We start from the raw sequence: 15378 nt of genomic DNA on the forward strand, positions 1-15378 counted from the left end.
TATTATTTAAGAGTTCTTATCCATTGTGTACATATTCTTAATTAATCATTCTGTTAATACTTATTTGTTTAGTTCGTTAATGTTCGATATGAAAATGTAAATGAGCTTTTATTTATATTGTTAAGGAATTAACTTGATGTTGATTGAGCGCGAATATTTTAAAAGTATGTAAAACTTTGACATTAAAAGCAAAGAATGTATTTAAAAACAGTGACCAATTTTATATGATTCCAGTTCGTTCGTTGTTTGTTTGATGTCAAAAGGCGTAGTCCAAATGACTGTGCTGAGTAATAAGGACATTTTCTCACATTAAACCACATTTCCAATTTTTTTACGTAAGAGAAATTCATCGTTCACAAACAAACAATCAACCAACCAACCAATAAACTCTTTAAAAATAGAGTAAGGTGAATCAAATACTTAAGGAATAGGGACCTAGACAGTGGGAGGGATGGGCGGGATACCGTGTAACTCTGGATTTGTATTTAAATATACTAAAACTGCTATACTGCAAAGTCAAATTGCAGTAAGGAATGTACTTGTGTTTCAAGGTATTGCTATATATAAACAACGTACTTTTATATAGCTATAAGGTCACGTGTTTTTAGAATGTCATGGAAACGCCTTGATTGACTTCCACCAAAAGCTTCTTCTTCGCGACAGAAACAATCGCTAGAGCGGAGCAGGTGATTGAGAATGGCTGTAAAAAGCATTTCAATTTGTACGAGAGAAATATTTTTAGGAGAAAACGTTTTGATTTTGACAAACAATGCATTGCTCACCTATATATCATAAATTCTTACATCATTTTTAGTTTTATCTACATATATTCAAATTTCTTATATATATAAATATTTTATATCATATACATAAATCAGTCTATTGTAAAGCGCATCGATTTTATTAGGACGCGCTATATAAGAACTTATATTATTATTATTATTATCATTATTATTATTATTATTATTATTATTATTATTATTATATTCGTAAAGCCTGAAATGGCATCAGGACAACAGATGAAAACGTAATATTAAACGCACCGGGTACCGAGCCTAGAACTGGAGCGTTATCCTGACTAGGCAGAAAACGAGACTATATACTCCCAGAAAAACTAGTTCCTGTAGGTGGTTCATTTGTAGAGGCCTTTATATATTAGCGGAGGCCAAAAGGAGCGCGTCTAGCACTGAAAATGAGCAGTCTAGCAATGCGCATGCGCTTATGTTGTTCAATCTGGCAACGGCTAGCACTGAAATGAGACGCTATTTATTTTAATTGTTTTATTCTAATGACCTTGAAAAGTAATGAAACGAAAACATTACTGAAAGGACCTTGCGATAAGTGTAGTATTAATATTCAAATGGTTAAAAGCTGTTGCTTTGTTTGTAAGATAAACTGATTACTGCGCACAGTTGTATGTCTGGTAATCAGGTAGAAACCTTGCTCAAAAAGTAATCACAAGTAAGTAATATTTTTCAAAGGTGCTAGTTTAATAGAATCGAAAAATTAAAAGTGACGAGTCAGGCAAGGCTAACTCACGCTTTAAATTGGAATTTATCGTAACGACTTTTGCATTTTACAAAGGGACAAAACCGTAGAATCCGCAAAAAACCATCAAATCAAGGGAGACCTCAAAAAACTCTGCTCACGTGTTATGCCAGGATACGAACCCGAGACCCCAAGGGCGAGAAGCGAGTACACGCGCGCCACCCTTAAAAAAAAGTAAAGCATTAATCGACTTTGCGAGTTACCGACCACATTAATTATCTTGATGCCGACCAATGAAACAATAGCTAGCGGAGATTACTAACATAATTGATTTGTTTGTGAAAGCTTTATATCGAGACTTTTGTTTTATCATTCCTTCTCGCTGCCCGAAGAATTACTACATCGCACACTCAGTAAGTAAAGGAAAGTTTAAAATAAGGTAAAATGGGTTATATGTTTAAATTCTTTTCAGTGTGTAAATGTTGTGGTATTCTTTTCTATCTTTTCACTATTCTTCTTTTTCTCTTTATGTGTGGTTTTGATTAACTTCGGCAAAGTTTGTATGGTCTCATTCAATTAATCATTATGCATGAGTTTTTACCTTTCTCTTTTTCTTTCTTTCTTAACCAAAAATTCGTAAAGGAAAGTAAAACGTTAGGGTTGTATCAAAACCGAAAAAAATCGAAAAACCGCATGTAAATTGTCCTAGCCCAACAATCTGAAAATCCATTTACTTTGATAACTCGATTGTTGCTGTTGTTGTTTTCGTGACCAGGTAGACAAAAAGAAAGAGGAAAAACTAAATTTAAAAATGAAGGTTATAAAAAGGAGGGGGTGGGGAAATAATGTAAAATTTAAAACAGAAGATTTTGAAATTCACAGTTGTTTTTAGAAATCATGATTATGCAACTAAAAGTAACAAACACATTTTCCTTTTCATTTTGTAAAATTATTCAAAATTCGGACGAAACGTCTCGATGGTCATTGTATCGATGCTTCCATTACACCTCCCTGTCATTACTTATATTTTCAAGCTCGGCTCAGTATCTGAGTTCAGTATCTTGGACTGTTTTCTCATCTCAATCGAGGATATCTTCGTGTTAGTGAATATTAATCAAAGGTGTAATTCGAACAGATAATTAGATCCATCTGTGTACTTCACGAACGCCCACAAATTTCAATACAAACAACAATGAATAATTTACTTACTAATTCAGAATGAACTTTGTGGGTCTTCAATGTAAACTGCTAATTGGTGTTCTCCTTTTGATCTAAAAGATAAGCGTTTTTCTTCTCATTAGTGGTTGTTATGACAACGACAATAAGCCACATACTACATAATGCATCATTTAAGGTGATTAGGGCTGCATTCGTTTAATAAACTCTATAAACTCTGCTAATAGTTCTGGGCCGGCTTACATTTGACAACTTTTCGGGTTATTAAAGGGAAAAAAAAATTATATGAGCAGGAATTAAAAAAAAGTACGCTATGAAAAGTATGTTATAGACTGAAGCGCGTAGTTTCCAAGCTATACGACCCGCCCCCTATCATTAATGTAAAAGCCTGGGGCAATATTTCCCGGCTATATAACCCAGGGCCCAGTTCTTCAAAGCCCGATTAGTGCTAATCCTGGGATAGCTCTTAGTAAGACCTATAGAGTTAATCCTGGATTAGCGCTCATCCAGCTTTGAACAACCCGGCCCAGTCATTTTATGGGGAGGAGGAGGGGAGTATCAGCGGCTCTATGCTTTGAAATATCAAGAACATTCACGCCATAATTTTATCAAACCCTGAATATATATCTAAATAAGGGCATAGGGAAGAAATGGCAAAAAGCTAATAAGGCAATTGAGGATTGAGGGGGGAGGGGGGGGTAAGATAGGGTCCTAAAGGGTGTCTATTCTAAATTAATTAGTTCAAACAACTTCCAAATTATTTGATGAATTTAGGAAAAAATCCCGTGTTGATGATTGCCTATTTCCTAATTGGTTAAAAATCCTAGTCCTAGTGCGCATGCGGCAACCTCGTTTTTCGAGCGCAAAACCAATCTCGTACCCGGAGCCTTTGTTTCTTCTGGCCTGCGGCGAAAAACGAGGGCTCTGGGAAAATCCATTTTTTGCGCAATTTTCCGGAAGTTAAATATAATCAATGTCATGCTATCAAACAGAGTTGTGTGTTTACTTCCGAACAAAATAACAATTAGAAATCGGGAACATATTTTCTTAATTTTTGGCAAGTCTTTGAACGTATGCGCTCTTATACCAGAAGCTCAAGAAATCCTGGCAAAGAGGGATTATGCCAGAGCCCTTGTTCTTCGCCGCAGGCCAGAAGAAACGCAGGCTCTGGGTACGAGATTGGAGCAAAAACATAAGAAAGTAAGTAAATATCTGTCTACAAGACTATACAAGTCGTGGGTGGACATTAGGATAGGATCTAATAATAAATAAATATAAATAAATAATAAATAAGGGATGAATAAATTATTATTATTATTATTATTTATTATATTGTTTTAATACTTAATTTCTCTATAAATATCACATCACCCATCATGCAGCACCGTTATCAATATTTGAAGTGCTGTTTAAGATAAAAGAATGTTCGCGCATTAATGTCTAGCACTTTATTCTATTACCCATCATGCACCATCGTTATCAATATTTGAAGTGCTGCTTAAGATATAAAAGTCGTCACGCAGGGAATAGCAAAATATTTCGTTTAGGAAAATCTTAATTTCATCGATTAGAATCTTCGATAGAGAACAGAAACCTAAGAGACCTAACCTCAACTGTATACTGACTGAGTCGGTAACTTGAGTAAAAACAACCCGCTTTAAAAAGAATCTGACACGGCGTACCTCAGCACAGGAAGTTTATGAAAAAATATATATATTACACAAAATAAAATAAAAATAAGGACAAAAAGTTTTTTTTATTAGTAGAGTCAGAGTCATTCAAAACAAATGGAATTATGGTTATTTCATTTATATTTTACCCTTATCTGTGGAATATCTATATATATGTATTCCACCTATGATCACTGAACACGGTATTTTTTTAAAACTTTACTTATAACATTTTTCAATGTATAGGTTAGCGTGTTTTAAACAAATTTGCAAAGTAAATATTAGCAAACTACTCTAGGAAGTAATGGATTATAAGTTTATTGTTTTTTAATCTTTAAAATTTGATAATTGGGATTCATGTATGAATGAACTCAGTTTTGAAGGATTAATTTAATCAAGAAAAGAAAAGAAACACTGTTACCAGCATGACCTTGAGAATAAACCCGATATAGTATCATCACCTCTCCTGCGGGGAACAGTGAAGTCTGTCTCTTTTTCGCTGACTCAAAATTTAATAGTACATAGATTCCAATAGAGGTTGGTTTTGAATGGGATACGAAGTCGTAAAAGTAATCTATGTTATTTTAAAACAAACGAAACATTAACAAAAATATAAGTAATATCATTGCTTCATAGAAATTGGGTTCAAAGTATTCTACAAGTTTATCTTGAAGATAAAGTTTCGATGTGTCTGTATTCATTAAGTTTTGTAAATCAGTCGGGGAGGGGTGAGGAGGGTGGGGAGGGTGGGGAGGGTGAAATTTATGTTAAAGGAGACTATATAATTGCAACATCCTTTGCCGATTACATTTCGAGCATTTTTCGAATAGACGTTTAGGGGGGATGGAATACAGGATACGTTTTCCTATTTCTTGATAATTGTCTTTCTTTGTTTAAGTTTCTTCCATACTGAAATATCTTCAAAAATTAAATTTTCAAGCGATTGACATTTGGTGCCTACGTCTCCCCCTCCCCCTAAGCTATTGGTACATATATAATAAATGTCTTTAGCCCCACCTATAGAGCCATAGTATCATCCATAATTGAACATAGTACATATTGTGGTGTTGTATCGTACTGTGTGATAATGCTTCCTATTAACCTCTCATTTCTAGGCTATGAGAACGGGTATAAATTTACTCACACGAGGCGTTGTCTAGCCAGGTCCTTACAGTGCTTAACAGATATGAATACCTCGATTGAATTTTTCGCTCATGGGAAACAAAACCCTTTTTCCACGAAGTTTGTTATTAGCTCATGTCGTTAGTGTTGATAAAGCGACAAGTTCGTAAAAGAAATGACTGGCGAATGATAGCTAGTTGCGGTATTTTGATGCCATTATTTATTCATATACTGTTATCTGAGGATTGAGATTGAAGGAAATTGGGAAATTAAGGGCTAGGAACTATGATAAATAAGTCAAAGGACATTTGTAACTCTGATTGGATACTTTGTACATAAGTATTCAAGTTTTACTACTCGTCGTTATTTAGGTGCAACAGTGTCTACAGTACTTCGCCTTGACTAAAAGAGAACTGGTTATCTTAATTTCTAGTTGAAGATGAAGATCCTTGTTGTTGTTGTTCTTACATGCCTGGTACTGGCCTTGGCAGTTGATGGTTATGGCATCCAGGAAGATTTAGATCGCCTCGATCATCAAGAGGAACGAGAACGGACAGTGAAGACTAAATCACCGTATGTTGCAACACATTCAAACAAACTAGCTGCCCAGGTATGTTCATGTAAATACTTATTCCTTACAATTAGCAGACACTGAAAAGCATATTGGAAACTATTTAGTACAGCATAGAATTTCCTATTCGTTTGGACTATAATCAGCAAGATTGCACGAAGTTCATGAAACATTCACTTTTTAAGGCTTTTTAAGTTCAGTATTAGAAAAAAAATTTTAATCATTAAAGTAACCTATTTTTTTCCCATGTGTTAATATTGTACGAGTTTAATAATTTTTAAAAACCGATACATTAGTACTACTTAGATCTATTAACTAACATTTTGTTAAGAATCTTTGTTTGTTTCATTTGAAAATCTGAAATGCGAGAAAATTACTAATTCATTTCTGTTCTTGTCGGTGCGAAGAACTGATGGTCAAAGCGAAATCCTGTTAAATAAATCATCTCTCTCTAGCTTTTAAAAGATTACCAATGGCAATTATATGTTTATAGGATCAAAAAGGATTAAGATTTTAACAGAAATGTAAAAAAGCAAATGATCATAAATAAGTATGCTTTCTTGAATAAAAATATAAGGCTAAATGTTTAGGGTGAGCGACAAAAGGCTGAACGAAGCTTAGTGTATGGGGAAAAATAAGCTATAGCTTTAGTGTTTGAAAGAATTAGAAGAAAACAATAAACGGCAATTTTAACTGCCTCATGTCGGTTGTTCCAAGTCGGGATGGCAGAAAAATCCTTTCAAGCAAAATGGTTGTCTTAGTGGCTTCTCTGATTGGTCAAGAAAACAAGAATCTAGGATCCTATAAAAGAGAAAATGCAGATAAAAGAGGCCGGAGTCCTGCTACCCTGAATGCGTTCCAGTTATTGTCCGTAATACTGGAAATGATAACTATGGATATTAATGTAAAATAAATCAGTGATGTATTTTTCTTTTGCTAAGTTTGTTTTTAATGGTTTTCTTCCCCTAGATCTGCAAACCGTTCTTCGCGGCATGCAGGCAGAACGCAGCTGATAAGGCAGGAGTTAAAAGGTGCTTTGCTCAGTTTCTAAACGGATGTATGCAAAAGGTTAGTAGTTTGGCCTTACCCCTTCAGGGTAGGTCTGTGTGGGGTAACCAATCCCCCCTCTTTGGGGAAAGGGGACTCAGTGGGATGACTTATAGTTTTAAGTATACATATATCTATTTTTAGATTCGTACACAGCTTGATGGACTGGAACAGTGTGTTGCTAACGCAGGGAGCGACTTCAGTCAAGTCCAAGATTGCATCAGCCCTTCAACCAAATACTAATAAATTAGAAAGGTCGAAAATAAATCGGGAAATAATCCTGCAGCTTTGATTTAGTAATGATAATAAACCTATACTTGTACTAAAACATTCAACACGTGGTACTTTTCCACTTGCTTTATTCAATTGGAATTTTGTCAAAGGAACAAATTTGTTCAATAAACTATGCAAAAAATATATTTAACCAATCCCTGTTTTTGTCATAATGAAAATAAAACTAATTGCATAGTATGCGCAATAATTCTCTAAAAACGGGGATTTTATGAGTAAATATTCATTTTTCCGGCCTAAATATTAAAGAGGAGAAAGTAAGACTGATCTTATTCGTGAAGTACCGGCTCTTACTTGGTGTTGCAAGGCACTAAAGTTAGCTCTTTCTATCTAGTTCCCATCAAATTTCCTACCAGGGAAAAAAATACAAGGAAAGCTAGTATACCAATAGAAAAATAAATACTAATGACCTCCATCGACTCATATGGCAACAAATTGCCTGATTGATTATCTGTTAACGAATGACCGGGTGTCTTTAAATTGAGTTTTAACAATAAGGAAGAATCGAGCTAATGAACGTCGATATATGACGAGGAAATAAAATCAGGGGCGGCGGAACCGGGGGGGCCGGGGGGGGGGCACCTGCCCCCCACCAAATTTTTTGGGGGGGCCTGGCCCCCCAATAAATATTGATCCTTAGTCATTGTTTTACGGCACATGCGTCTACAATCAAACAAAACATTGTCATTAACACATAGCGTTAAATATAATCTTCAGTGTCCCCCCAAAGATTTTTAGCTTCCGCCGCCCCTGAAAATATTCCATTAAAGATGGGAGAAAAAAAAAAAGACGAGCGGAAATTTCTTTCTGGTGACGACATAAAACAAGATATTGCTTTTATTTGACATTATTTGACAATTTAGGAAAGTCTAGATCCTTTTTGACCACCCATTGCTATGCGACTGCTACTAATGACGGTAAGGCAAAAGCAATCAGTAACGAAAATATTAACTAAATTAAACATGTTAATACGACTATGATAACAAAGGATTCATAATTTATAAAATAATCTTCAACTTCATTCAAAGATGGGTAACTAGCTGTTCTTAAGACCATTTGAATTCTTTCACGTCAACCACCTTGAGAAATCTGGCTTTATGGCGGCCATGTTTATTAGTTTAGACTTCACATTCGGCGTTATTTTAAGGCTTTTTCAAATAAAATTAAGGCAATTATGACATTTTTAAGAATATGGCGTTTTCCTCCAGTTCTATAATTTTTGCTTACCTGCTTTATTGGTGCAGTTTTGGTTGGTCAGGCGCCTATGATCTCTAGTTGGCTGCCATTGAACTATAAAATCTTCTGAAACCTTTTAGCTTGAAACCTTTTAGCTCTTTTTAACATCCAACACGTCCTTCCATTACTTATGATCCGCTCTGATCCAATAATAAAGTAATATTGTTATTGTTAAAGCGCAATAAGGTCACCAAAAGGAGTTGGTTTAGAGTTTGTTTTTGTTTCTCTGTGCGAATTCCCGACGTCCGAGGCATTCAAAAATGGCGCCCTGCATGCAAAACTGAGATGACACAGGCAGCCCAAATATCATATTACCGATAGGTGCGTGCTTTCGGCGTGATTGCGAAAAATCGAGTTTCTATTGGGACTGGAAGTTCATACGTGGCTTATATCACTCCCTCCAAAAAAAATTCTGCATTTGCTGCATTCAGAGCTTTCACGCCCATCATCCTATTTTGCCGTGCGAGGTACTTGGGTAAAATCATGCAGTCCTTTTTCTTTGAAGTCACCAAAAGAAAAACACTTTTTTTAAAGGACTGAAATGACAAGCATTCCAGTTGCAATCTTTTATTCCTGTTGTGTCGACATCACTACAGGAATGATCAGTGCATGACCTGAATCCATCAGAGATCTATCCACAGAAGAGGGAAGCTTCTCTACCCTCTTTTTGTGAGAGAATGTTTTTAAAGAGGTCGTGCTCTATAAATTCGGATCCTTGCACGGGATCAGATTTTACGATGACAATTCTTGGCACAGATGTGTTAAGAACGATTATTTGAGATAGTGATACAAGGAAATGAAATTTATTTTCAAAATACCTATTTACATTAAAAATGCCATGAACGGCACGGCGTGTATTCTATTGCATATTATTTATACAAATAATGAATATATATTTATATCAGTACACAGTCTGGGGTCCTTTAGTCGCTCCGGCCGACTGTGGAGATATTTTACTCTTCATCCGTTCAGCCATTCCAGGAAGTCTAGAGAAGTAGTTCCTGGCCAATAAATGCTTGTGAAGAATCTTTCCAATAAACATGCGACCATAAGCCTGGGGAGATTAGTATCGTATTAGTAAAAACGCTTTAGGGAGAGAAAGGAAGGCATTTGTAAGGGCGAAAACAATAAATAGGCGTAAATAAAAACTATAGCTGGTTTTTGAAAGGAGCATATCACAACTTCTCTCGCATCTTCAATACTTATGGGACTAAGGAATATCCTTAATGCAAGCATATTACCTCAGTAACATTGTCTAGTTTGCTGTGAGCTTTAGCCTCTTCTTTCGTTAGTAGAATGCAGTTCCATGGTGACCATTCCTCGTGTTTATTCCATCGAACCAGAACCAGATCAAACAAGTCATCATGTGCACTCAACGCACTCTGGGAATTCCAGATATTCTCAACTAAATATCGTAGGTCTGGTTCCTGTAACGGGAAGAGTAAGTTCAGTATTACTAATATTATTGTCCTTAGGTGGATCCATTTATGCGAACGGTGGAAAAATACTTCTATGATTGGACGTTCAATGGGGTGGTTTTTATTACACGTCAAGAAGTTCAGACACTACATTGATACAAGAGGACGTCAAAGGGCGATCCAGATACTGAATTAACACTAAGCGAAGATACCTTTGAAGGCCGATCAGTAGGGATTTCATGAGCATATTCTTTGTGATCATTGTTAATATTAGGTGTCAGACAAACCTGGATGAGATAAGCGATTTGAGATCCATCCTCAAAGTCTTCTTCAACACGCCGTAGCCCCCTCAACATATTCTTGTATTGTAACAAGTCCTGACGCAGACGAGCATCATTGTCAAGTTTAATGCACTTTCGGCAACGCCCTACGACACTAGAGTCAAAGATATTTTTCGTTAATAATGGGATGGGGGAAAATGGCAGGGCCTCTCCGCGTTGGTTGCGGTTTGAACTTTATTTATTCATTACTGTTATCAATCGGTCGCATTCTGATTGGTTGGGAGTACGTGCTTTATAAGAGCACACAGCATCTAAAATATCGGTCATTTTAATTTGTATTTTATAAAAGAAATAAAAAAACTTGGGGATTGGCAGAAAACTCAAGAAGTGTCGGTTCGCTACGTGTCGTGCTTCTCCTAACACTTCTCTTGTGTTCTGACAACCCCTGCTGCCTGCGTTACAACTGCACACAGCACATGCGCACATTTTCTATTTCTTCAACATATATATATGTATGTATAGCCTTGAATTACCTGGAGGTAAGTGACAACTTAAACTCAGTTGATGGGAGATACCGGTTACAGCTTGGACAGAAGTAAATATTTTTTCTCAGGACAGTTGGATCTTGAGGTACCTGGGAAATCAAGAATACAACAATTGGGTCTCATTTCATTTATCATCTTTGTCTAACATGGTTTAACAGTCTAACTAATGTCTAACAGTAAAGGGTATCTCACCTTGATCAAACGTGCAGCCTCAGGGTTAAACAGTGGTGTCTTGCAGTATTGTAAGAACAAAGTAGAGATTCTCTTACGGAGACCTTGAAGGAAAGAAATAGACATAGTAATTAGAGTTTCAAACCGTGCATTTAAAAAAAAGGAAAACAACAACAAAGAAATAGACAAATGCGTGCGCATCCTACTTGACGGACCATAAGACTGAAAAACGAAAATTTAGTATAATTGAGAAGCCAGTTTTATATTTAAAGAGAAGAATCGGTTTGATAAATTCTTATTGAGAAAAATCTAATAGAAATGCATTAATAATTCTCATTATAAAGCTCCTGTTCTGGTATCTTGGCCCGCCAAGTTCCTTAAATTTGGATGTGCATGCAACCTTGAGAAACAGTGCAGCCTGTATTTACTGCATATTGTACTGTTAATCTCACCTTCCAGATTGTTTTCTTTGACTCCTCTCATCAATAGATCAGCTTCTCTATCAATCAGCTCAACGATCTCATGGGTAAGCTTACAATCATGCTCCTTTACTGTGTGTTTAAGTGTTAAGAGTACATCCAGCCGTTCATCTTGTGTTAGATACTTCATACACAATGTATTGTAAATGTCTCTTAGTTCCTGTGCTCGGATAGTGTAGGGTGTGTCCATCTCTGTGATCTTGCCATCAAATGCTCTCCATCTCTTAGGTGCTGCAGCCTTAAGGCAAACAATTAGATGGATGTTAGTATGAAACAATGAATACGATGGATAAGTATATGGGTGGGTTCGTGATAGAAGAATAGATGGATGGAAAAATGTTTGGATAGATGGAAAAACAGATGGAAGGGGAGATGAATGGATAAAAAAATAAATGGATGCCAGTGTGGAACAATATATACGATGGATGAGTGGGTTAGTGATGGAAAAATAGATGGATGTAAAAATGGTTGGATAGATGGAAAAACAAATGAATGGATTGAAGAACAGATTAATGGAGAGATGGAAGGATGAAAGGAAGAATGGATGACAAAAGCATGGATAAATAAATAAATGGGAGGACTGGTTGAAACTAGTGACACCTCAAGTGAAAGCATAGCTATATAACTACCTTATCAAGAAATGACTTGACTTTCTTGTCCATGTTCTCATTACTTGCAGCAATCTTGTGTCTGTCAATGGATGCAATAAGATAGGCTTCTTGCTCAACCAGGCCAATTAAAGCAGCTTTGCGCTCTGGACCAGAGTACAACTGTTCAATCCTTTCAATTTCTTCTAGGCGCCATTCTACCAACACAAAGAATGATGATTTAGTTACCTTACTGATCAGTCTTAATAATCCTGCAGTATTATGCAGAACGACTTACTTTCCAGATGTGCGTACAAAAGATCAAAATCTTCTTTGGTTTTAGGATTTAACCTTCTGTCCCATTCCTTTCTTATTCTTTCGGCTTTTTCTTTTTGTTTTCTTATTTCTTCTTGTCTTTCCCATTCTTGCCTTATATGTTGGTCTCTTTTAAGGTTCTGTACATATTTTATTGCCAGCCACCTTCTCCAGTATGTCTGCAGGATAATCACCTGAAATAAAAAGCAAAGAATACCATAAAAATTATTAAATACTAATGAGAGGGAAAGAGACAGAGATTATTGTACTGGTAAAACATTGCTGCCCTTTATTGAGATAAACTTGTGGCTCAGCTGGAAATCTAGCCTTCCGACCCCAGGTGTGAACACCCTAACAGTGAGAGAGACAACGCTGTATCATTGCATGCTGCCCATTTCAATATCTGATCATAACAGTGTTTTAATCCTGATTTAAAGATTGTTTTAACACCAACCTTTTCCAGTCTCTTATTATGGTAGTCTTCTGCTGTTTCATATTTTCCTGGGATAACAACCTTGTCTGTAATATTAGAAACATAACAACCATCCTTTGTCTAGAAAAAAGAAAATCATTCAGGAATGAGATTTCATATCAGACTAAGTCTAACAGTGAGGACACTATAAACATGAACACTTTGTGCTTTTTTACTACTTTTTTTAACATGCATCCCTTGAGTGAATCATTTAGAAATAAGTTGTCTTTTGACCACACAGCATATTTGAGTTCAATCCTACTTTTTTAGAGGGTTTGAAGCAGTAAAAAGCTCAGAAAATAAAAGTCTGAATAAAGTCAAGTGTTCATGATTCAAGTGTCTTCACTGTAATATCATTGGTACATAAATGCTCATTATTCATCATTCTAGTACATGGTCAAAACAAAGGGGAATAGGTATTTAATTTGTCACAATGTATATGATTCTCATTATTGCTGGATGGATCTCAGCAATCACAATGGCTTCATCGAAATTCATAGGTAGCAGTTACAGTAGGACTGCAAGTTTGCCATATTATTTTTAAACCATACTAAATCTGATCTAGACTTACCATCTGTGTAGAGGTTGTATTTGTTGTCTGTTGAAGTCTGTTCCTCATTTTGTATGTCTGGGTGTCTCGATGGAAACGTTCAACTGGTGATGGAACTCTTATCTTAGGTACTGTCTGAGCAGTTGCATTATGATATTCTGTGCCTGTCAGCCTATGTTTGTAGCCCCCAATGAATGGCTTTTTTCTGTCTTCTTGGACAATATGTACTTTGATTTCTACTGGTTTACCATCTACAACAAAAACAGAAACTCAATATTGTACAAGGCAATATGAAATGAAAGCTGGCAAGTTTTCCTCCCAGAAATTATAATGCTTTCCTCCTTTCCTTGTGAAATGAGGGCCACAGGTTTGGTTAACCACTGGCTATAAGTGCAACCAGGACGATTTATAAAGATAAAACTAAATACCAAGTTCAAACCAGAAATTCTTATTAATGAAGTTAAAATTGATATCCAGAAATATTTAAATATTGTTAAGATTGTTTACTTACTACTTTCAGCCTTTACGTTAATGACAGGTGGTAATTTGGTTGGCGTCTTGGCAGCTGGCTTAACTCGTAGAGGGTTGTTGATGGGATCACTAGATTGCAGCTCTATTTGTAATGTCTGCCCAAGTTGAGCACCCAAGTCAGAAAGTAGTCCAGTATCATCCAGCAATTTGTCTATTAAAGATAAGAATTATTAGTTTTGAATACGTCATGGAGACAGCTTGTTTTGAAAATTCAGCACCAGTGTTCAGGTGCGCTTGTCATACAAACAAGTCACAAGTCACTGTTTTTTGGGGGGCAGACAAACAACAAGAACCCTTGCATCCAAACAAGTTTGATTTCTCGTAGATTATCAGGCAAAAATCTGTTAGGGAGCATTCGCTTTTTTAGAAGGGGAGGGGCAGGAGGAATAGCTGTGCCAGCATATTTGCCCACTTAATGCTCCCTTACAATAATTATTTATCACCCTGTCTCCTGCACTAAAATTTGACACCAAATACTCAACAGTGTTCTGAGGATTGAGAAGAGGCAGAGTTGATTTTTTCTTTGAGTATTTACTGTACCTTCATGCATCATAAGTATTATGTCTGCTGGCTGTCCAACCTCTGATGATAAATGTTTCCTCAGGTCTAATATAGTCTGCTTGGTATTACAAGTCATGTTAATGATCTCACCCTCTGGCATTATCACAAATTTCACTAAAAAGAACAATTAAAAACCATTTAAATCCCTGCGAAGCTCAAAAGAGTTTATGCATTTACGACGTAGCTAGGCATGTACGTACCTTTGATATCATGGCTTTCTACAGGCTTCTTAGTCCCTCCTTCGGCGGCAGAAGACGACAAATCGATCTGAGAAGCCGGTGGCGCTACTAAATTAGGTTCACTGACAGACGCTGTTGCCATCGATGCAGCCTCTTTCGACTGACTTGTTACTTCACTTGCTTTATCAGGTGTAATTTTACCATCGGTTTGAGCTGAAGTTTCCGTCTGTTCTATAGGTTCATCGGATTTTGGCAGAAGTGCTGTCTGTGCCTCATCATCCTCTTCTTTCACCTCGTCGGGATTTGTATTTTCTTGTTGTTTTTCTATATTTACTTCGTCGTTTTGCTCGTCATTCTGTTCACCTTTTTCCTCAGAACCTTCTTCATCTTTTACATCTTCGTTTTCGTTATTCTCCTCACTTTTTTCTTTAACTGTTTCACCCTCCTTTTCTCCTACGACAGCTTCTCCTTCGTCTTTAGCAGACATTTCCGTAAATAGGAGGTTTTAAGTACCAAAATAAGAGGAATAAAAAGAGATATATACAGAAACCGAAGCTTTTCTCTTCTCCTTCGATACGAACTAAGTTTGTAACCATAACAACAACAAAGAAAACGCTGACCTTAGATCTCGCGGGCATTGGTCACACCACAGGAAGCCCACTTATAGATTGATTTCATTGTTGGTCGT

At 36.3% G+C, this 15378-nt stretch overlaps 2 protein-coding genes across 2 annotated transcripts; one reads left to right on the top strand and one right to left on the bottom strand.

Moving 5' to 3' along the window:
* Positions 1-1839: 1839 nt before the first annotated feature.
* LOC116287481 (uncharacterized) lies at positions 1840-7502 on the top strand. Its single transcript, XM_031694158.1, has 4 exons — positions 1840-1901; positions 5890-6066; positions 6997-7095; positions 7219-7502. Exons 2-4 carry the CDS (start codon positions 5896-5898, stop codon positions 7315-7317), a joined length of 369 nt encoding a protein of 122 aa, XP_031550018.1. The 5' UTR covers positions 1840-1901; positions 5890-5895; the 3' UTR covers positions 7318-7502.
* A 1886-nt stretch (positions 7503-9388) lies between these two features.
* Positions 9389-15253, bottom strand: LOC116287510 (IQ motif and ubiquitin-like domain-containing protein). Its single transcript, XM_031694193.2, has 13 exons — positions 14712-15253; positions 14491-14625; positions 13931-14101; positions 13441-13670; positions 12852-12950; positions 12381-12591; positions 12125-12300; positions 11469-11733; positions 11038-11120; positions 10834-10934; positions 10307-10454; positions 9843-10028; positions 9389-9655 (listed from the first exon to the last, which is right to left on the bottom strand). The coding sequence occupies exons 1-13, from the start codon at positions 15175-15177 to the stop codon at positions 9503-9505; spliced, it is 2424 nt and encodes an 807-aa protein (XP_031550053.2). The 5' UTR covers positions 15178-15253; the 3' UTR covers positions 9389-9502.
* Positions 15254-15378: the final 125 nt, after the last annotated feature.

The sequence above is a fragment of the Actinia tenebrosa genome, unplaced genomic scaffold (assembly GCF_029948245.1).
Source record: "Actinia tenebrosa isolate PJP-AT-01 unplaced genomic scaffold, QUT_ActTen_1.0 PGA_scaffold6__47_contigs__length_16458017, whole genome shotgun sequence".
NCBI classification, from domain to species: domain Eukaryota; kingdom Metazoa; phylum Cnidaria; class Anthozoa; order Actiniaria; family Actiniidae; genus Actinia; species Actinia tenebrosa.